This window comes from Danio rerio, chromosome 24, assembly GCF_049306965.1.
Source record: "Danio rerio strain Tuebingen ecotype United States chromosome 24, GRCz12tu, whole genome shotgun sequence".
NCBI classification, from domain to species: domain Eukaryota; kingdom Metazoa; phylum Chordata; class Actinopteri; order Cypriniformes; family Danionidae; genus Danio; species Danio rerio.
The window spans coordinates 39777972-39802500 of record NC_133199.1 but is presented as its reverse complement, the minus strand read 5'-3'; the positions used below and the strand labels follow the sequence as shown (position 1 = coordinate 39802500).

Below are 24529 nucleotides of genomic sequence, written 5' to 3'. Positions count from 1 at the left end.
GTAAAACGTACTTGAATATTTGGCGTTCATTCGACTGTACAAGTGAATAATAGACTGAGCCAGATGAACATGAATGAATGAATGAATAAATCCAACACAACTCAGAAGTTTTAGGGGACGTCATGAAAATCTGAATTTTTCCATGTTTAGGTTCTGTAATTGGATCCTCCAAGCACATGGAATAGTAAGCCACTCAGGTTTCAGCCCCTAGTGATTTACAAAGAGGATTGCATTATTAAATTGCTGTTCCTCAATCTGCTCGTTTCACCCACCGCGCCACCGTTTTTGTTTACTCATAGAAACAGCTGGAGATTTACAGAAGAAACATTACAGATGTTTGATTGTTGAACTAATGAGCATACGAGTCTCCATAGACTCCCATAATCAGAGCCACTGAGGACGATGTGGCTGAATTTAATGTTTTAAGGTAGGCCTGTCACAATAATCAATATATCAACTTATCGCACAACACATGGACATGACCTCAGTAATTTTTTGGCGATGCAATATATATCGCACTTACACGACTAATTTTAGCACATTTTAGTTGATTGAGTAACAGCTCTATCTCTATTGGAGCTGTCTGTGTCAGCATGGAACTATATAGAAATTACTATAATATATAGCCATCTTGTGGAGGTGTCTGATGACTTAAAATAGATCCAGCAGCAGATACCGCAGCCTCTGTTACTTTTTACCTTGCACTTTTTTTGTTAACATTTAATTATTTATTTTATTTTATTTTCACATTCTGATTCCAGTGCCTCATTATTAAATAATTAAAATGTCTATATATGAAAATGAAATATTCTTAAGAATCCCTTTGGAAGAGCGTACTTGCATTATGATGCTGTTATATTGCCATTCTGGCATTATACTGTCTTAAAATGACAACAATATCATGTATCACAATATATTTTGCTGCAATATATTGTACAACAATAAATAAGCATCAAGACAGGCCTATTTTAAGGTTGCGTATTTGGGTAAAATATATTTTCATGCTGAATGGCTTCAGCGATGGGTTAGTACCAGCATGTCATGCTCTAAATTGATATCCAAAACAAATGTCACTTGCTGCCTTGAGAACGTTTCCAAATTGTCTTTTTAATGTTCCTTTTACTCAGTAAACATAGCTAAAGTTACTATTGTCTCATACTTTACTAGTCCAGGGGTGATGTCCAAAACACTCATAAATTTATATGCAAATATAAATGATGCTGACCATATTTATAAGAGAATTGTATCCAGTGTATTGTGTATTTGTACAGTCCAACATATCAGAACAGAGCAGTAATCCTGTGTTCACACCAGACGCGGAACGCGCGGATAAATCGTGCTATTCGCGCGTAAATAGCCGCGTGAACATTTGAGTTTACTCGCTTCATTCGCGCGTCAAATTCACTTCAGAACAGACGCAGATTCGCGTGATGGGCAGGGCTTCTGTCTGCCCGAAGACTCTAGCTTCATAGCTAAATGGCTAACATGGATTTTATGAAGAAAATAGCAGTGTTTATGTGCTTTATGGAGACTGAAAAACGGCGTCGATACGTTTAGGGTCGTGTCTGAGTCCACTACATTCTTTCAGAGGTGCATCCAGCTCTGTGAGCTCATAAACTCCTCCAGAAACTTAACCTGGATGACGGAGGCTTTCAGCGGTGCTTCTGACTGAGCCAAGCCGAGTTTGATGAACTGTTGTCGGTGAAGGCTGGAGGAATTCCCTTGGAACAGGTTCTACGTCACAATCACGCTCCCACAAGAGCAAGCTTCTGATTGGTTAACACTGAAGTTCAGATTTTCGAATTCGAGAGATTCGCGCGAAACGCTCGTTAAGCGCGTCAAACCCGCAAAACGCTCTATTCGTCCCGCGGCATTCGCGCAATTTGCGTCATTCGCGTCGCGCCATTTGCACGTATCGCGCCGCAGGATGTCTATTCGCGCGTTTGCATTGACTTAACATGTAAAGCACTCGCGCTTGACGCATCTGGTGTGAACGCAGCATAACTCATGCTATTTAATAAGTTTAAGTAACTTCACTCTACAACAGCTATTTAAATGTGTTTACTAACTATTCAGAATTAGGGCAACGTAATGTCAATCCTGTCATATGCGCATCTGTCACATCGCAGAATCTGCAATGTCCAATCAGGATTATAATTTACCATAAAACACTGTTCAATCTAATAATGTGAAAGATTTTTATTTTTAGATTATTATTATTAAGATTAGTTTGTTTTTAGGACTATTTCAAGCAAATTAAAAAAAATATATATGCTCTGCACCCCGGCGCATGGTCTAACAGGGTTGTGCTTATTCTTTTGATGAGTTATGGGTGTGTTTTGAGCATAACGTGCATTAAACTAATCAGTCACATGTGACATTCCCTTTAATAGTCAGTTGTGTTTTGCCACGGCGCAGTTTCTATTCACATGACAGACTTTGTTAGTTAAAAAATTAACGCTTCACTATCAAGAAAATATAGAAGAACATATAGAAATACCCTCCTCCATTTGCCTCTTTACTTTTTCTTTTTACTTTACTGGATAAAGAAACGGTGGAAACTCAGTCTACTGAAGACATCCATTAACCTACATGTTTATTTCATTTGCACAAAGATTTGTTTTAAAGCTATTTCTAAATTCAGTTTTAATTTCCAGCAAATTAATAAATGAGCAATAATAACAATTTTATTCGTATTTTCGTATATAAACAATAATAAAGAAGAGTTCTATCCAAACACACATCCTATTTTTATGCTGCATATGGTGATGCATACGAAAATACCCCACTCAGATGGACAAATCTAAACTTCTCGTTTTTTAAAAACAAAAACAAATATGCGTTTGCGCGGGTTTGCTTTGTTTGCTCCGGTTTCTCCTACAGTCACATGTTGTATAGGTGAATTGGGTAGGCTAAATTGTCCGTAGTGTGTGAATGAGTGTGTATGAATGCTTCCCAGAGATGGGTTGCAGCTGAAAGGGCATGTATGGGTGAAATTCTGCATTATATTGCATTATGTATTGCAGAAAAATTAAATATCTTCCAATATCCTGCAGCCCTATTGAGAAATGCACTGGTTCAATCGAGAAGTTGTCATCATTGTCTTGAATATGTGCAGATTTAATCCACCACTGGTTATTTCTGATGTTTTGGCTGTTTGAGATTTGCTTTTGTTGTTTCTTGAATAAGAGAATAGCATCTAAAGTCTCTGCCCCATCTGGAAAAGCAGAGCTCATTTGCATTTAAAGGAACATACAGCATGGTGTGATTTTGCTCATCCAAAAAGATGGAATTGTCTATTATTTTTTATGATTATAAATATATTATTAATAATCTATTATTATTGATTGAGGCTTAATTCATCACACATCCTATTAAAGGTATAATGTATAATATAATATCTAAACACAACAGAAATTCATGTCAGCTCTGCTTACTTGGCAAAACCAGTATGAATTCATGAGTAAGTCTTAATGAGATTTCCTGTATATTCTAAAGAAATGCTGGCTCTCTGTGCTTGAGTACATCCCTCAGCTGTAGAGCCGCTGAACTCTCGTATTCCAGCATCCTCTAGTTTCCGAGTGTGTACCGCGTTGACTGATTCTGAAGGTACCCGGTACAGGTACAGTTTCCTTGTTTGTGGATGTCAAATCAGCCTAATGTTTCTCAAGAGCGCGCAGGATGGCCATCGAGCACAATCTGGGCTTGATTATGTTCTTTCATCTCATCATTGGGACAGAACATTCTCAAGACTCCACAATGAAAAACAAAATCATCAATCGGATTAGAAGCAAAAGAGATGCAACCGAGGGAGATTAAATAAATAAATAAAGCGAACATGCACACATGAGTGTTAAAGGACTCTTAAGAAATCAAATGCAATAACATTAGTTAATTAAGTGGCTTCTTGAATCGTTTGCAATATATTGTTCATTTTGTTTTCTGTTTTATATATTTAGAAAAATATAGAATTGCTGTGTTTTTGTATGTGAATTTTAATATTAAATTTTACATATATTAAGTTATTTAGAATTATGCATACATCAAGTGGTGTGAAAAGTGTCTTTATACTGATTTCTTATTCTTTTGCATCTTAAAAACTAATTTAAAAGGGGTGGTCCAGAGTGTTTTTTTTAAAGGCTTGGTTGTGTTTATAAAATGTAAATCAATGTCTGTTCATGCTTCATTTGTAAACAATCACATAATTTCTTCATATATCTTATTTTGATTATATACAGCTACTCCGCTAACATGAAAACAACCTGTCATTTTTCATTGTTCCTCTGAAAGGCCCACCCTCAAGGGGCTCTGATTGGTCAGCTAACATAATGTGCTGTGATTCGCAGATCGGCTAAACGTCACCAGGAAAAGCATCACGCCCCTACAAGCACGCGCTTTTGCGGTTTAGCGGTTTGACTGATAAATATGAGTTTTAGCTAAATTGTTAACGCTGCCAAACAGCATTTCCCATTGCTCAAACCCTTGTTTACGTCCTCGTAAACAACGTACAACACACCGTTAACGCCAGAACCTGTGCATGTAATCAATTTTAACGAATAAAAATACTTGCGGGTTGTGGCTCACAATCCACAGCTTCATCTGTGGTTTGAGGATTTTAAGCTGAATCCAGCACAGAACTGGGAGAGATTCTAGAAGTTCTTTGTCAAATGCCAGCTATATCTTTTTTATAATTCTCTGGAGCATAATTAAAATTAAACTGTATGCACTTCTCTATTTGTGTCATGTCCTTTTGGAAGCGTTTGTGATGTCACTAGCCCGGGTGTATTTATTTATTTACTTTGTAACCCCCAAATTCGTTCGCTGCAGGCTTTGCTAAGCTAACTCTGTAAAATCCAATGTCTCCCTTTGCATTAAACTTTGAGCATTTTACATTCAGAGCTGTCGCTGTGTGAGCATAAACTACATTACGCATCAACTAAAGTTTAACATATGACATCGTAGTCGACCACCTCTTAAAATATTAGTCAAAGATAAAACAAGGCCTGATTACTGTCGCAACTGTATGCAATCAAGAAAACCTTTAAATAGGGCCTTAATAACAGTGAAGTAGACCAAAAGATCCTCAAAAGCCAAAATAACTGAGGTATACCAGTCTGGAAAAGGCTATAAAGTCATTTCAAAGAACTATCTTCGTATATTATTTATGTTTGTTCGATGATCTGAAACATTAAAGTGTGACAAACATGCATGCGCATATATATATATATATATATATATATATATATATACACACACACACACACACACACACACACACACACACACACACACACACACACACACACACACACACATACATGTGTGTATATATATATATATATATATATATATATATATATATATATATATATATATATATATATATATATATATATGTATGTGTGTGTGTATGTATATGTATGTATATGTATGTATATATATATAAATATATATATATATATATATATATATATATATACACATGTATGTATGTGTGTGTGTGTGTATATATATATATATATATATATATATATATATTTATATTTATATTTATATATATATATATATATATATATATATATATATATAAATATAAATATATATATATATATATATATATATATATTTATATATATATATATATATATATATATATATATATATATATATATATATATATATATATATATATATATATATATATATATATATATATATATATATGGATGTTAAAACACAACAAACATCTCTATCTATCCATATAAACACACATACATAACAATATGATATCTTATATACTATAATATTGTATGTTACACACACACACACACACACACACACACACACACACACACACACACACACACACACACACAGAGTTAATCTGAGGTTGCCTCAGCAGAATGAACCACAAACTTTTCCAGCATATGTTTTACACAGCGGATGCCCTTTCAGCTGCAACCAAGTACTGGGAAACACCCATATACTCTCATATGCACACACAAGCACTATGGCCAATTTAGTTTCTTCAGTTCATCGCATGTGTTTGGACTGTGGGGTAAACTGGAGCACCTGGAGGAAACCCATGCCATCATGGGGAGAACATCCAAATACAGAAATGCCAAATGGCCCAGCCAGGACTCAAACCAGCAACCTTCTTCCTGTGAGGTGACCGTGCTAACCACTAATCCACCGTGATGCCTACTTTTATTATTATTTTAAATAAACAATAAAACATGAAATATTTTTGCTTTTACTTTTAAATCCATCCATCAAAGTTCACATCTTTAGGGTGTCATGCTGAAATGAGCCTATATTGATTTACCATTGATTCGGCCTGTGTATATTAGCATGTTTTAGTTCTGCTCAAATCAACCTGCAGAATGAGTTTCACTAGTTTGTCTCCGACCTTTGTGTTGACACTGATCTTGCGTTTAGTGCTTTGTACGTGCAGAACGGCAAAAGACGGAGGTGGGGACTCACCGTCAGTACTGTATGCATTCTTAGTAATAGACATATGCAGTCTAGATGGCAGATAGACTGTGTGTTATGTTTCTGTATGTTCCACACACACACACACACACACACACACACACACACACACACACACACACACACACACACACACACACACACACACACACACACACACCTCTTCAGCTCATTTCATGCACATCAACAGTCTGTTTATAGTCATTAGATGTATGTAGAGAAGGATTGAGTTTTGGCGGCTCTGTATTTCAGAAAAGGAGGAGGATCTTAACTTAATTAAGTCTAGACATCTGTCCTCTGGAGGACAACACTGGAAGGGCAGGCTCGTGTTTCGTGGAAATAAAATGTACAGTTAAATAACTTTAGGATTTTACTGGATCTATTAGTTGCATTTGAGTGAAATGTTAATATTGCCTTTATTTAAAAAAAATGTCTTACAACATTTTTGTCCAAACAAAAAAAAAGTTTAAAAAAAATGTTTAGAAAATCTTGTCAAAAAATTAGTTGGTCAGAAGGTTGAGTTTTCTTTTGTTGTGACTGAAATCAAAGTTATTCCACCAAATGTGGATTTATTAACTTATGTGAAGTTAAATTATTGTTTATACATGCGTCAAAAAATTGTATACATATTAATATTGTAATTCTGAACCTTGAACCAATTTAACCTTCTTATATTATGCCAATTTATATTTAAATATTGCAAATTATATATTCCACACAGTTGGTCTGTTCCACAGATGGGCCTCAAGATTGTTGTTTTTTACCTTTGTTGCTATACTCACCGGCCACTTTATTAGGTACACCTTACTAAAACCGGGTTGGACCCCCTTTTGCCTTCAGAACTGCCTTAATCCTTTGTTGCATAGATTCAACAAGATACTGGAAATATTCCTCAGAGATTTTGCTCCATATTGACATGATAGCATCACGCAGTTGCTGCACATACATGATGTGACTCTCCCATTCCACCACATCCCAAAGGTGCTACAAGCAGTTGATACAATGCGGGATGGATCCATGCTTTCATGTTGTTGACTCCAAGTTCTGATCCAACCATCCGAATGTTGCAGCAGAAATAGAGACTCATCAGACCAGGCAACGTTCCTCCAGTCTTCTATTGTTCAATTTTGGTGTGCCTGTGTGAATTGTAGCCTCAGTTTCCTGTTATTAGCTGACAGGAGTGGCACCCGGTGTGGTCTTCTGCTGCTGTAGCCTATCCGCTTCAAGGTTGGACATGTTGTGTATTCAGAGATGCTCTTCTGCAGACCTCGGTTGTAACGAGTGGTTATTTAAGTTACTGTTGCCTTGTATCAGCTGGAACCAGTCTGGCCATTCTCTGGGATCAACAAGGCATTTGGACCCACAGAACTGCCGCTCACTGGATATTTTCTGCCATGTTCAAAGTCACTAAAATCTCCTTTCTTCCCCATTCTGATGCTCTGTTTGAACTGCAGCAGATTGTCTTGACCGAGTGTACATGCCTAAATGCATTGAATTGCTGCTGTGTGATTGACTTATTAAAAATTTGCGTTAACAAGCAATTAGACAGGTGTAGTTAATAAAGTGGCCGGTGAGAGACGAGAGTATATCATGTACACAAATGATTGTTAGAGTTTCTATAGGGATAGGCTTATTACTTAATATGCGGATGAGTCTGTGAGTCTTCTGTTGGAGCAGGATTGAGGGCACAGTCCTAGGGTTGAACAATGCTGGAAAAGTGTAATATTGCTATATATATATATATATATATATATATATATATATATATATATATATATTTTTTTTTTTTTAATTATTTATTTTTTTTTTTTTTACAAGAGGACATGAATAGCACTATTTGAAAAAAAAAATTTGGTTGATTTTTGTATTAAAATAAAAGTAGTATAAAAATAAATCTATTTTCTTCTTTTTTTAAGTTACAAATGGTAAGCTTTCTTGTACCTGAATTCTTTAAATTACTTTAAATGGTTTAAAGCTCGCAAATTATAATTTGGATATCCATGCTGACGACTTAATGTGGTGTAGAAAGCAAAACTTAATTAAATATGCAAAAAACTAAGAATAGGCTAAATGATTTTGAGAAATTGATAGTAAGTCTAGAGTTGACAATTATAGGAGTGGTGGATATTGAAATGACTGCACGTCATAAACACAATGGTAACTGATGGCAAATTATGCTTTGATGGAATTGTATCAGCTGTCTATTTGTCTTGAGGAAGATGAGAATATTGAGTGTACCAAATGTTCAAGTGTTGTCTTTCTGTATGGTAGCCTGCTTTGAAAATGTTACTTTGTCAAATAGAAACGGGTTGAGTAGTATTATCAGAGCGGCAGCTAAAGTAATTGGAGAAAGACAAAGTCAGTCCATTGAAAGATCACATTAGACGGGTTTTATCGAAAACTCAATTAATTTTAATGAACTTTGATCATCCATTATGGAAGAATGTCAATTGCTGCCATCAGGACGTCGGTTTTGAATATCTGGCTGTAGGACAAAATGTTTTAAGAGTTGCTTTTTGTTTTAGTGGCTATTAATTTGATGAATTCTTAATTGGTAAAACGTTTGGCCCATTTTATAGTGAATGCTTGAAGATTGTGTGGTGTTTGTATGATGGTCATTATGCCTGATCTTAACAATATTGCAAAAAAAAAAAAAAAAAAAAGTGTGTATGTATGTATGTATGTGTGTGTGTATATATATATATATATATATATATATGTATATATGTGTATATATATATATATATATATATATATATATATATATATATGTGTGTGTGTGTGTGTGTGTGTGTGTGTGTGTGTGTGTGTGTGTGTGTGTGTGTGTGTGCGTRTATATATATATATATATATATATATATATATATATATATATATATATATATATGTATGCATGTATGTATGTGTGTGTGTGTGTGTATATATTGATATATATATATATTAGGGGTGTAACGATTTATCGTTGTACGATTTATTGCGATGCAAAAATGTCACAATATGCATTGTGGCGTTATGACGATTTGATTACGATATGACGTCTGTTTTCTCTTATTAGTTGAGCTGTTTGCACGTGAGCTACGTTCCACCTGCTGTCGCACGTGAGTTCAGATTGCAGCAGCAGTAATGTTAGCTGACCAAGAAGAGTGGATGTGAAATAGAGGATTAGTAGAAGAAATAGTAAACCTGCCTAAACTGCTGAAAAGAGCCACGACTGTCCTGTGTTATGAAAAGACGGCCACCCTGTCACTCATCATGCCCAACATGAAGACAGCCATCCATAAACACCTCTCAGACAGATACACATAAGTTCAGTATTATCTTATAGAACTGCTGATTACCTGGAAATGTGGATTTTTTTTAAAGAAGTTTTTAAATTGTTTTATTTTCCAGAGATAGGCCTGTTTAATTTATTTTCTTAAAGAAGGTTCAGTTTAACAAGTTGAAACAAAAGAAATACATAAAAAACAGTACTTGGTAAAAAATTTTACTTGGTAAAATTTGCATTTCATTTTAATTTTCAATTTTTATTCAAAACATCGTGATACATATCGAATCGCGAACATTATATCGTGATACACATCGTATCGTGAGCTGAGTGTATTGTTACACCCCTAATATATATATATATATATATATATATATATATATATATATATATATATATATATATATATATATATATATATATATATATATATATATATATATATATATATATAAAATTGTACATTGCAATTTTTTTTCTGTATACAATATATATTGCGATATAATTTCACCTGATTATATAAATGGCTCTTTCACAAAGTCATCACTTAGGAGGATTTTGTAAGGGAGTATAATATAAATATGTTTTTATGTAATTAATTATAAACGCGTATAATAAACAAACTACAGTCATAAATAAATACAATGGAGCAAGTATTAAAGTAAAATTTCCTGTGCTTTTTTTCACAGTTTTCTGGAGAAAGCAACAGTATTCTGGTACAGAAATTGAATTATCAGATATTAAATAACACTATTATCTTCATCATATAAATAATTTAATAAAATCAATCTCTCCACAAATGTTCTGTGTTTTGACCTATAGTTACTGGTCGTCTATAATACAGTCTCAACATTGCAAATCTTGTAATATAAACATTGCAGACGCACACATTGCAATATCAATGCAGAAACAATATATTGTGCAGGCTTCTCAGAAGCCATTATGATTTTAGCTAACGTACATAATAACCAATTCATTTCAGTGGTATTTTCTAAAATTAACACAACTTGTATAACAAAGGTAGCGGTTTCTCACTGTCTCTGTTAGCTAAGTGCATTAACTCCCATCTACTAATATATTTATAATAATGTATTTATAGGATTTGTAATCTTTTTGCAATTTGTTTTGAAATAAATGATGTGCATACAAAAAAAATCACAGTTCTTTTGGCTACTACACCTGTCAGAGTAACCTTTTTTTCAGAGCTTATGTTTAGTTTCTTGATAATACCATCTGTCATTATTAAAGCTTCAGCAATTAACGTAACAAGAAAATGCGATACCGTCATGTGTCTAATTATAAGTAGCGATCTGGTGCTGGAATCTGTTTTTTTTCTGATGTTTTGCCGGCTGCTTGTTGGATTTAATCAGTGGTTAAAGTGGCAGTGTCCAGATGAGTACAGTGAGTTAATGTTCTTATTCCAATCTGTTGTTTTTTTCCCCCACTATCTGCTTTTAATGTCACCACAAAACAAAATGAATGCGTCACTGCTAGTGGTGTTAAGCTTCGAACTTAGGACTGCTTATTTCATCAATAATAATAATAATAATAATAATCAGGGCTTTATATTAACACCCACCAAATGCGGGTAGATTTTAGCTATGGCGGGTTGGACAGACACCAACACTAGCCACTGTAGCTGGTTGAAAGTAGTTTTTAAATAGTAGTTATCTTAAAAGCAGGGTTTGACAATAACAATGGCCCAATATGGGTGCAAATGTGGTCTTAAAATCGAAAAGCAGCATGACTTACAAAAATAATGTGCAAATAAAAGAAAGCAGGTGAATACTGAATGAGAGGATAATCACTCGTGCCAATAGCTGATGTTATTCGCTCGACTGTTTAAAACACGTGCAACTGAAGCAACTGTGCCCAGAAACCTGATAGACACGCAACTGGTGTGATTGGTTCTCTGCTCATGCACCCAGAGTCTTGCTGCTTTCGAGAGTTCCAGATGGGTTTTTTTGTAAGCAGCACCGGTTGCTTTCACTTTAACCATTATTTGAACAGATTATTAATAGGCCTAATGTTAACCGTGTGCGCGGGAGCATCCTTTCATTATCACACACAGTATGTTTGTCACCTGCTTCCTTTTGCTTAGTTATTTTTTGTTAATATGGTTTAATTATCATTTTTTACAATAACATTGATTTAAGAGGATATTAACTTCCCATATATGTTTTGTTAACTGGTGATCTGGGACCTTTAGTCAGGACAGATTACTGTGCATATTTTAGATACATGACAACAATTATTTTTAAAATGTCAATTGTTTTTGTTTGTTTTTTAAGAAGCGTTTTGTTAAATAAAAAATATAGTATACAGCTATATTTTGCTTGTTTTGACTTTTTTTAGCTAAGAAATAATTTTCTAATAATAATTATGATTAAAGGTGCAGCAGGTGATCTGCCAAAATGCTTACCGCTTAGCATATTATCTTTGGATCGCGGGGAGGGACTGTGATTCAAAGCCACGCCTCCTGAAACTGCAAACGCGCGCACTTCACAACAGCAGACAACCCACTAGGTCATGTCATTCGCCAGTTACTTAGTGTTTGGCCGGCGGCTTGCAGGACTTACATTTATTACGAAGCCATACATGCTATTGCAGAGCGAATATTCAGAGTAGCATGGTTAACAGTATAGGAATCAAAAATGAACCAATTTGAATATAAAAGCTCAGTAAAGCATACATATATACATACATACATATACAGTTGAAGTCAGAATTATTAGCCCCCTTTTGATTTTATTTTTCTCTTTTAAATGTTTCCCAAATTATTTTTAACAGAGCAAGGAAATTTTCACAGTATGTCTTATAATATTTTTTCTTCTGGAGAAAGTCTTATTTGTTTTATTTCAGCTAGAATAAAAGCAGTTTATAAAACCCATTTTTGGGACAAAATTATTAGCCCCTTAAAGCTATTTTTTTAATCTACAGAACAAACCATCGATATACAATAACTGGCCTAATTACCCTAACCTACCTAATTAACCTAGTTAAGCCTTTAAATGTCACTTTAAGCTGTATAGAAGTGTCTTAAAAAATACCATATATATATACACACACAAAACAATAATGCTGCAAAAAAATCATGCTGAAACAGATTTTTTTTAAGGATTGTTGATTAATCAAAAGAACTTTTACATTGATAAATGTAAAAATGTCTGTGTCCTTTCTTGCTGAATAAAGTATTCATGTCCTCTCACATAATCAATCCACAACTATAGTATTTGAATAAATGGTTTCAGCTGAATGAAATTCTCCAACATTACACACGTATTAAAAGCAGGAATGGAGATCTCCATACAAACCTTTTATCTTTTTATCATCTTTTTTTTTTTTTTTTGGGCAGTGTCTTTACAGATTGTCTTGTTGTCACAAGCTTGTGGGATGAGTCTATATTTGTCTCGGTTTGTGCTGATAGCACTAATATCACATGATGGTCACAGTGTTGGGCTAATATTCTGCCTTTCTGCAGGCAAGCAGGAGAAAGATATGGGCTTGTTATCTAACATACTTGAGCTCGCTCTGACTGTAAGGAAGCTTTCAGGGACTCGGGTCCCATTCAGGTCCTGTGAATATATCTGATACAGATACAGGTATATCTAGACCTTCAAAGGACATAGTTGGAGGAAGAGTTTGATGGGTTACCACTTTTAATACTGCTTGAAATGATGAAAGAAACCGTGAAATTGTTTTCTGAAGTCATGTTTTTGTTGAATGGACTTTATGAATGGTTAAGTTGAACTGGTATGGTTAATATTAATAGCACTAATATAACATGATGGTCACAGCGTTGGGCTAATATTCTACCATTCTGAAGGCAAGCAGGAGAAAGATATGGGCTTGTTATTGAAGATACTTGAGCTCGCTCTGATTGTAAGGAAGCTTTTAGGGACTCTGTCCCATTCAGATCTTGTCAATGTATCTGATACAGATACAGGTATATCTAGGTCTTCAAAGGATATTGCTGGAAGTAGAGTTTGGTTCCTTATTGATGGTTTACCCCTTTTAGCACTGTTTGCAATGGTGAAATAAACAATTAAATGGTTTTCAATGTCATATTTTTGGATAATAGACTTTAATGGAAAGTTAATATGGTTAATTAAATACAGTTCTTTTAAAAGAATGCTACACTTTTTAAAAATAGACATATTTGACACTTTCCTTAGAGTTAAACAGCTTTGTTTTACTGTTTTTATGTCTAATCAGACAGTCTCTGGATTTGGCGGGAGCCCTTTTAGCTTAACTTAGCTCACTCAAAAATCACCAAAGAGTTTCCCCATTTAAAGCTTTATTTTTCTGTGGTTACATTAGGGCTGGGCCAATAAATGATATTTTGTTGAATCGCAATTGAATTTATGTCAATAACAATGATAAGCTCTGGACTTTTTTACTCAATATTGATCTACAAAACAATACAATACAATACAACAAAGGAAATCTAGGGGTGTGTTGATATTAGAGGTGCACCAAATTTTCGGCCATTTATAATCCGAAAATTTAATGGACCTTCCAATTTTTGTGGTTCAGTCATTGTTGGGATACTCTTTTAAATCTGAAAGCATTAACAATATATATCAAAATCGTTATTGTTCAATAAGAAATATAATTATGGAAATTGCATTTTTGCCATATCGCCCAGCCCTAAGTTACATTTGTGTATTAAGACTGATGGAAAATACAACGTTTCTTTAATTTGAGGCTGCACTGTTATTTTTAAAAAGTCTTTTGTAAATTTAAATCAAATTACATTTATTTAATCGTCTCTAAATTGTGCAAAAAAGTATGCGATTGTCATTATTTTGGCTCTGATAAAACAGGACACATTTTAATTCATATTCAAATTAAAATTTAAAAATAATAAAAAATAAATGTGTTTTTTTTCTTTTGTGTCTTTACAGTTTTCTTGACCGGATTGATGCAGTAAGACAAAGCGACTATACTCCAACAGACCAGGTACTGCTGGAGCTCCTTCAAAATCACACACTGATTATTTTATCTGTTAATGTGTGTCTTTTCATTTACCCAAACATGAGTTCTCTCCTAACACACTTTCCTTTCTTCTTCAGGACTTGCTTCGCTGCAGAGTGTTAACATCAGGGATCTTCGAGACGCGATTTCAAGTAGACAAAGTCAACTTTCAGTGAGTCCACTTAATATTAAAGTTTGTTACTATGAACATGTGCTGGAAGTATGTAAGTATATCTGTGTATTTTTAAGTGTATTTTCTTGATTTGTCCACTAGAGGGACACATTTCACATCTTAATCCTACAAGCCTCATGTTTCTGTTCTTCTCTTCCAGTATGTTTGATGTGGGAGGTCAGAGAGACGAGAGGAGGAAATGGATTCAGTGTTTTAATGGTATTTTACATGCATAATTCTTGCCACCAGTTGCTCATGCACATATTATGCTTTTGCACATAGCTTGTTGTAGATGTAAAAGGTCTGCAGAGTTTCCAAGATCTTTCAAAGTTGTTATTCCAGCTATACTTCTGTGCACAAATCAATGAGAGCAAAATAGAGTCATTCGAATAATCAGAGCAGAGTCGACCAATAGGTGTAGAGCTATCTGACCAATCAGAGGAGAATAGACCAATAGGAGTAGAGCTATCTGACCAATCAGAGGAGAATAGACCAATGGGAGCAGAGTAGAGCTATCTGATCAATCAGAGGAGAGTAGACCATTGGGTGTAGCGCTAACTGACCAATCAGGAGAATAGACCAATAGGACTATAGTAGAGTTATTTGACCAATTAGAGGAGAATAGACCAATCGAGTAGAGCTATCTGACCAATCAGAGGAGAATAGACCAATGGAGTACATCTATCTGACCAATCAGAGGAGAATAGACCAATGGGAGTAGAGTAGAGCTACTGGACCAATCAGAGGAGAATAGACCAATAGGAGTAGAGCCATCTGACCAATCAGAGGAGAATAGACCAACAGGAGTAAAGCTTTCAGACCAATCAGAGGAGAATAGACCAATGGGATAAGAGCTATCTGATCAATCAGAGGAGAGTAGACCAATGAGAGTAGAGCTATCTGACTAATTAGGATAATAGAGCAATGGGAGTAGAGCTTTCAGACCAATCAGAGGAGAATAGACCAATGGGATAAGAGCTATCTGATCAATCAGAGGAGAATAGACCAATGGGATAAGAGCTATCTGATCAATCAGAGGAGAGTAGACCAATGGGAGTTGAGTAGAGCCATCTGACCAATCAGAGAATAGACCAGTGGGAGTACAGCTATCTGACTAATCAGAGGAGAATAGACAAATAGGAGTGGAGTAGAGCTATCTGACCAATCAGAGGGGAGTAGACCAATGGAAGAGCTATCTGACCAATTAGAGGAGAGTAGACCAATAGGAGTTAAGTAGAGCTATCTGACCAATCATAGGAGAGTAGACCAATGGGAGTAGAGTAGAGCTATCTGACCAATCAGAGGAGAATAGACCAATAGGAGTAGAGCTATCTGACCAATCAGAGGAGAATAGACCAATGGGAGCAGAGTAGAGCTATCTGATCAATCAGAGGAGAGTAGACCATTGGGTGTAGCGCTAACTGACCAATCAGGAGAATAGACCAATAGGACTATAGTAGAGTTATTTGACCAATTAGAGGAGAATAGACCAATCGAGTAGAGCTATCTGACCAATCAGAGGAGAATAGACCAATGGAGTACATCTATCTGACCAATCAGAGGAGAATAGACCAATGGGAGTAGAGTAGAGCTACTGGACCAATCAGAGGAGAATAGACCAATAGGAGTAGAGCCATCTGACCAATCAGAGGAGAATAGACCAACAGGAGTAAAGCTTTCAGACCAATCAGAGGAGAATAGACCAATGGGATAAGAGCTATCTGACTAATCAGAGGAGAGTAGACCAATGGGAGCAAAGTAGAGCTATCTGACTAATCAGAGGAGAATAGACCAATGGGAGCAAAGTAGAGCTATCTGACCAATTAGAGGAGAAAAGACCTATGGGAGAAGAGCTATCTGACCAATCAGAGGAGAGTAGACCAATGGGAGAAGAGCAATCTGACCAATCAGAGGAGAATAGACCAATGAGAGTAGAGCTATCTGACCAATCAGAGGAGAGCAGTCCAATGAGAGTAGAGCTATCTGACCAATTAGAGGAGAAAAGACCTACAGGAGTAGAGCTATCTGACCAATCAGAGGAGAATAGACCAATGGGAGTAGAGCTATCTGACCAATCAGAGGAGAGTAGACCAATGAGAGTAGAGCTATCTGACCAATCAGAGGAGAGCAGACCAATGGGAATTGAGTAGTCCTATCTGACCAATTGGAGCAGAGTAGAGCCAACTGACCAATCAGAGCAGAGTAGGCCAATGGGAGCTGAGTAGAGTCATTTGACCAGAGAAGAGAAGAGTCAACTGACCGTTTGGAGATGAGTAGAGCTATCTGATCAATCAGGGTATAACCATCTGACCAATCAGAGCACAGAGAAGAGCCATCCGCCTAGTCCACAGGTGTCAAACTCTGTTCCAAAAGGGCCGCAGCTCTGCACAGTTTAGTTCCAACCCTAATTAAACACACCTGATCAAACTAATTGAGTCCTTCAGACTTTGAAACCTACAGGTAGGTGTGTTGGAGCAGGGTTGGAACTAAACTGTGCATGGCTTCGGCCCTCCAGGAATTGAGTTTGACACCCCTGGCCTAGTCAGAGAAGAGTAGAGCCTTCTGACTAGTCAGAGTAGAGCCATCTGACCAATCAAAGATGAGTAGAGCCATCTGAACAATCAGAGAAGAGTAGAGCCATCTAAGCCGAGAAGAGCAACTTGAGCTATCAGAGCAGAGAGGAACCATTTGACCAATCTGAGCTGATGCTGCAGTGGATATTTTGAAAACCAATAATGGGTGTTTGACCTGTGGATAGAAGTAAACCCTTAAAGCAAAACGAGGATGATGTCTTGCATGCTGTGCTAATCTGCTGTGTTTCTCTGCAGACGTCACAGCGATCATCTTTGTGGTAGCGAGCAGCAGCTATAACATGGTCATAAGGGAAGACAACAACACAAACAGGCTACGGGAAGCACTTGCTCTTTTTCGCAGTATCTGGAACAACAGGTAATCCCTTCGTTTTATTTTTGAATAAACACAAAAGTTGTTTATAGCTTCCGTTTGACCCGTCTTCTGTTTTCTTCTCTTCTTTCTGCAGATGGTTACGGACAATTTCTGTCATATTGTTTCTGAACAAGCAGGACATGCTGGCGGAGAAAGTATTAGCTGGGAAATCCAAAATTGAAGATTATTTCCCTGATTTTGCGTATTACACCTTACCAGATAAAGGTTAGACTTCATACATCTTTGTTTTTTAATGACTGTAAAGGGTTTGTTCACCCAAAAATGAACATATTAATCACCCTCATGTCATTCCAAAGCACTGAGACATAAGTTTATCTTCAGAACACCAGTTACATTTTATTGAGATCATTTTAAATCATTGACATGAAGAATACTTTGTGCACACGAAAGTGTGTCAGAGAAACTAGTGTTGAACACAAATTTTCAAATTAAAATTTTTTAATTGCCAAAATGTTTTTACGCCTGCTTGAGGTGGTTTTGGACTCAAAAATGTTGACCTCTGCTCAAAATACATTAGGGATGTCCAGATCAGGTTTTTTTCCTCTCTAGTCTGAGTCATTTAATTTTGAGTATCTACCGATACTTATATAATACTTAAAAAAAAAAAAGAATAAAGAAGAGCGAATAAACAGATCCAGGATGTTCCTTATGTCTTATTTAATTCACCTTATTTTAACATCAAACATTAGCGTCAACAACTCTAATATGTTTGTTAAACGAAGCCTTTTTCTTTCCTCCTCTTGTGATCGATTATGTATCTTACAGTTTGCTATGGCAATGTTGTCGTCATCAACTTTATAATACCTCCAGAGTGCAGACATACTCACGCTTTCTGCTTCAAGGTGCTGCTACGTTCTACTACGTTCTATACATATATGTATATGTGTGTGCGTGTGTGTATATATATATATATATATATATATATATATATATATATATATATATATATATATGCAATTGAAGTCAGAATTATTAGCCCCCCTGTTTATTTTTTCCCCAAATTTCTGTTTAACGGAGAGAAGACTTTTTTTTCAACACATTTCTAAATATCACAGTTTTAATAACTCGTTTCTAATAACTCATTTACTTTATCTTTGACTTAAACCATGTACAAGCTACAGTTTCACCTAAATGTATTTTTTGTATCTATTTTCAGTTTCACTCCCTTGTTCATGACTACATTTGACAAGAGTCTCTTTTAAACGGAGCTAGAAGGCTATATCCTGACTCTCGTGTAATTTATGACAGGAGTTTGGCTGGCTGTCTAATTTTGGTTAAGAACGCCAGTTGGAGGACAGTACAATGACAGTAAATAATATTTGACTAGATATTTTTCAAGACACTTCTATACAGCTTAAAGTGACATTTAAAGGCTTAACTAGGTTAATTAGGTTTACTAGGCAGGTTAGGGTAATTAGACAGGTTATTGTATAACAATGGTTTGTTCTGTAAATAATCGAAAAATATATAGCTTAAAGGGGCTAATAAATTTGACCTTAAAATGGCTTTTGATAAATTAAAAACTACTTTTATTCTATCTGAAATAAAACAAATAAGAATTTCTCCAGAAGACAAAATATTATCAGACATACTGTGAAAATGTCCTTGCTCTGTTAAACATCATTTGGGAAACATTTAAAAAAGAGAAATAACATCAAAGGGGGGCTAATAATTCTGACTTCAAATATATATGCGAGTCCTGATCAAGAGGTAACGTCCGATTCCGATCGAGTCTGAAACAGGCCGATTCCTGTGATTGGATCTGGACATCCCTAAAATAAATGCAATGGAAAAACATTCACAGAAGAAACTCTAAACTAAGTCTATAGAATACACAAGACATGTCAATATGGTTAATATGGGGAATGGAGTCCCACCTACTAGTACAGGAGCCAATCATTGATCACTATAGATCAGGCATGTCCAGACTCGGTCCTGGAGGGCCGGTGTCCTGCAAAGTTTAGTTCCAACCCAATCAGATACACCTGGGCTAGCTAATCAAGCTCTTACTAGGCTTTCTAGAAACACCCTTGCAGGTGTGTTGAAGCAAGTTGGAGCTAAAATCTGCAGGACGCTGGCCCTCCAGGACAGAGTTTGGACACCCCTGCTATAGACTGAGAGGGGAGAAGCTCAGACTAGACGTGTGTTTTTAAGACAGTTTATGTAATCAACAAACGCACTCGAATCTCAGCGAATACTTGCTTTACAGACATAAAAAATATATCCACATGAAGCTTAAAATCTCTATTTTTAAATGAACCAACAACACTTAAAAACAAAAGTATTTCTGTTTTTTTAATTTGTATGAAACGAATGCGAGCCCATCCTGTCAAATGGACATCACAAGACAGCAACTACTCAAACGCCTACAAACTTGTAAACAAAGAGTCGCTCATTTCTGGAGCAGATTCACCATCAAGACCAAGTTGTGGATTACTTCAGAAGAGCAGGGCGATCTGACGAAGCATTATTCGGAGAATGATAACACTCTGGGTCAGTGGTCCTCAACAATATTATCACCGCAGACGCTGACAGAACATTGCTGTAACTCTGATACAAGCTTAATTATGGAAAATGGTATGATTGAGGACCACTGCTCTAGGCCCCTGATAACACTGCTAAAATGAAGTCGGTGTTGTGACTTCGTTCCTTTCGAGTGCGCATACGCATTAAGGTAGATGGGATACGGCTGAGAATAATTACATCAATATACAGTAGCATAATTTCTGTGACGCTGTACAACAAATAATATTTTTACACTAACTTGAGGGTTGTGGTAGGGGTAGACACTAATAAACGCTAATAATTATGCTAAAAAATATAATCAATGCATTTAGTTAATAAATAATATAAATACTTCTCGTTAACTTGAGATCGCAGCTTCTACCTTCTACAGCGGCGCCCATTACCCGTCACATAACAAATAATACTATCATCATTAAACTGTTTAAAAGACAAATTATATGTTCTATCACATATTTGGGAGTATGAGACATTTCACAATATAATTAAAAAAAACGTTAATTTTCCTTTAGCTTAGTCCCTTATTTATTATTGGTCGCCAAAGTGGACTGAACCGCCAATTATTCCAGCATTTGTTATACACAGTGGATGCCATTACTGGGAAATGTTTTCCTTTTATACAAAGCAATATTAGCAATTCTAAAAGATGTGGCATGGTGTATTTCATTTAACGTAATTTAAATATTAGGACGGAAATTAACGTTAGGATGAAACCTGGCTGTTAAAGGTTTTAATGATGCTTTTTTGTACCGTTCTGGACTGAACGAGATGTGACCCGTGCTCTCTATAAAGGATCAGAGAGCTCTCGGATTTCATCTAAAATATCTTGATTTGTGTTCTGAAGACGAATGAAGTTCTCAGGGTTTTTGGAAAGACACAAGGGCGACTAATTAATGGCAGGATTTTCATCTCACTATTTTGACTTTACATATCACAGTTCTCATTTTATATCTCATGATTATCTTTTATCTCATGATTTTGCCTTTTCACCTCACAATTCTCACAGTTTTTACTTTATATTTTTAGGTTATCTCACAATTCTCTGACTTTACATCCTGCAATTCTGACTTTGCATCTTGCCATTTTTATTTTATATCTCATAATTCGGTCTTTTTATCTTATGATTCTCTGACTTTAAATCTTCTTACTTTGTATCTCAGAATTCAGAATTCTACAGTGCATCCGGAAAGTATTCATAGCACTTCACTTTTTCCACATTTTTCTATGTTATGTTCCAAAATTGATTAAATTCATTTATTTCTTCAACATTCTACACACAATACCCCATAATGACAATGTGAAAAAAACATTCTTTGAACTTGTTGCAAATTTATTGAAAAAAAAAAAAAAAACTGAAAATCACATGTACGTCAGTATTTACAGCCTTTGCTGTGAAGCTCTAAATCAGTGGTCACCAAACTTGTTCCTGGAGGGCCGGTGTCCTGCACATTTTTGCTCTAACCCTAATCAAACACACCTGAACAAGCTAATCAAGGTCTTACTTGGTATACTTGAAACATTCAGGCAAGTGTGTTGAGGCAAGTTGGAGCTAAACCCTGCAGGGACACCGGCCCTCCAGGACCGAGATTGGTGACCCCTGCTCTAAATTGAGCTCAGGTACATTGTTTCCCCTGATGATTCTTGAGATGTTTCAGCAGCTTAATTAGAATTCACCTGTGGTCAATTTAGTTGATTGGACATGAAAAGGCTTACACCTGTTTATATAAGGTCCCAGGGTTGACAGTGCATGACATGACAGCACAAACCAAACATGAAGACAAAGGAATTGTCTGTAGACCTCCGAGATAGGATTGTCTCGAGGTGCAAGGCTGGGGAAGGTTACAGAAACATTTCCAGTGAGCACAGCGGCCTCCATCATCTGTAAGTAGAAGATGTTTGGAACCACCAAGACTCTTTCTTGAGCTGGCCGGCCATCTAAGCTGAGTGATCGGGGGAGAAGGACCTTAGTCAGGGAGGTGATCAATAACCCGATGGTCACTCTGTCTAAGCTCAAGCGTTTTTCTGTGGAGAGAGGAGAAACTTACAGAAGGACAACCATCTGTGCAGCAATCCACCAATCAGGCCTGTATGGTAGAGCGGCCAGACGGAAGCCACTGGCAGCCTGGAATTTGCCAAAAGGCACCTGAAGGACTCTCAGACCATAAGAAACAAAATTCTCAAGTCTGATGAGACTAAAATTGAACTTATTGGAGTGAATGCCAGGCGTTACGTTTGGAGAAAACCAGGCAGCGCTCATCACCAGGCTAATATCATCCCTACAGTGAAGCATGGTGGTGGCAGCATCATGCTGTGGGGAGGTTTTTCAGCAGCAGGAACTGAAAGACTAGTCAGGATAGAGGGAAAGATGAATGCAGCAATGTACAGAGACATCCTGAATAAAAACCAGAGTGCTCTTGACCTTAGACTGGGGCAACGGTTCATCTTCCAGCAGGACAATGACCCAAAGTCACCAACATATCAATGGAGTGGCTTCACAGCAACTCGCGTAATGTCTTTGAGTGGCCCAGCCACAGCCCAGACCTAAATCCTATTAAACCTCTTTGAAGAGATCTGAAAATGGCTGTACATCGCTGATTCCCATCCAATCTGATAGAGATCGAGAGGTACTGCAAAGAGGAATGGGCAAAAATTCCCAAAGACAGGTGTGCCAAGCTTGTGGCATCATATTCAAGAAGACTTAAGGCTGTAATCGCTGCCAAAGGAGCATCAACAAAGTATTGAGCAAAGGCTGTATATACTTCTGTACTGAGAATTTTCACGTTTTTTATTTTTAGTAAATATGCAACAATTAAAAAAAACTCATTTTTCACATTGTCATTATGAGGTATTGTGTGTAGAATTTTGAGGAAATTCATTAATTTAATCCATTTTGGACTAAGGCTGTAACATAAACAAATGTGGAAGGAGTGAAGCACTATCAACACTTTCCGCATGCACTGTATTTGCAATTCTCTGATGTTCCATTTTGCAATTGTGACTTCACACTTTTCACCTCTCAATTTTGGAAAATGAAACATCTGTCCTTAAAAAGTGTGCTCGCTTCTTTCTTACATGGATGTAAAAGGTTGATGTGTATAACTGCTATTGTTACATTTTGCTATTTGTTTGTTTGAATATTTTATTTATTTATTTTGTGCACATTGGTGTTGGCTACCATCACATTAGTAAAGAAAAGGAAATGTGTATGGAAGAGAAAAAAGCGAAATGGAGAAGATGTGTCCAACAGTAAGACTTCTGCACTTCTATCTGAATGATCAATGGAGATGACAACACCCAATCATTCTGCTTTACAGTGATCTGAATGATTGAACTATCTGATTGTAAATTGATTCAGTGTGCGGGTCATTATCAAAGTTAATCTGTTGAATGATTTCTGATTCAGTAACTCCAGATCCTGGTGAAGACCCCAGAGTGACAAGAGCCAAGTTTTTCATTCGTGACGAGTTTCTGGTTAGTGATTCTGCTCATTTTGTATATTAAATAGCAGTTATTGAAGTCCAATCTTAGTCTGCTACATGTTTTATGATTTGCTTTTTATTTTTGATATTAAATGAAGAAAACTATATTTTTTTAACAGTTTTACATGTTTATTAATAGTTACTCTTTCAACTTAAAGGGATAGTTCACTCATTTATTTACTCACCCTTCTTCCAAAGCGGTTTCTCTCTTCTGTTGAACATAAAGGAAGATACTCTGAAGAATGTTGGAAAGCTGCAGTCATCGATTTTGATAGTATTGTTTGTGCCTAATATGGATGTCAAAACTCTTTAGAGTATCTTCCTTTGTGTTCAACAGAAGAAAGAGTTCATCAAAGTCTAGAACTACTTGAGTGTGAGTAAATGATGATGTTTTATTTTTGTGTGAACTATCCCTTTAATCAACTTTGAACCAATAATTGGCGCCACCTTGTGTCTATTTAGAGAACGAACATATAGATTTGAACATTTTCAGAATTATTGTTCATCAATATTTTTGGATACAAATATAGTTTGCATTTTTATATCGAACTTTTAATTTATGATATTTACTGAATATAATATGTAATCATTATAAATGAAATTTAAATCATATTTATAAACAATATATGATATTATTGCAAAAATATCACCAAA

At 35.9% G+C, this 24529-nt stretch overlaps 2 protein-coding genes across 7 annotated transcripts in view; one reads left to right on the top strand and one right to left on the bottom strand.

The window, feature by feature from the left end:
* The window catches only part of ccdc178 (coiled-coil domain containing 178), a 326195-nt gene that overhangs the window by 49271 nt on the left and 252395 nt on the right, over nucleotides 1–24529 (bottom strand). The gene's annotated exons all lie outside the window — the stretch shown is intronic.
* Nucleotides 1–24529, top strand: part of gnal2 (guanine nucleotide binding protein (G protein), alpha activating activity polypeptide, olfactory type 2) — an 82902-nt gene that overhangs the window by 54687 nt on the left and 3686 nt on the right. For 2 of the 6 annotated variants that reach the window (XM_073940218.1, XM_073940221.1), the window contains exons 6-12: nucleotides 14665–14719; nucleotides 14833–14906; nucleotides 15067–15125; nucleotides 17735–17855; nucleotides 17947–18077; nucleotides 23583–23642; nucleotides 23800–23867. In XM_073940218.1, the coding sequence (XP_073796319.1) occupies nucleotides 14665–14719; nucleotides 14833–14906; nucleotides 15067–15125; nucleotides 17735–17855; nucleotides 17947–18077; nucleotides 23583–23642; nucleotides 23800–23867 (568 nt within the window). 6 annotated transcript variants of the gene reach the window in all.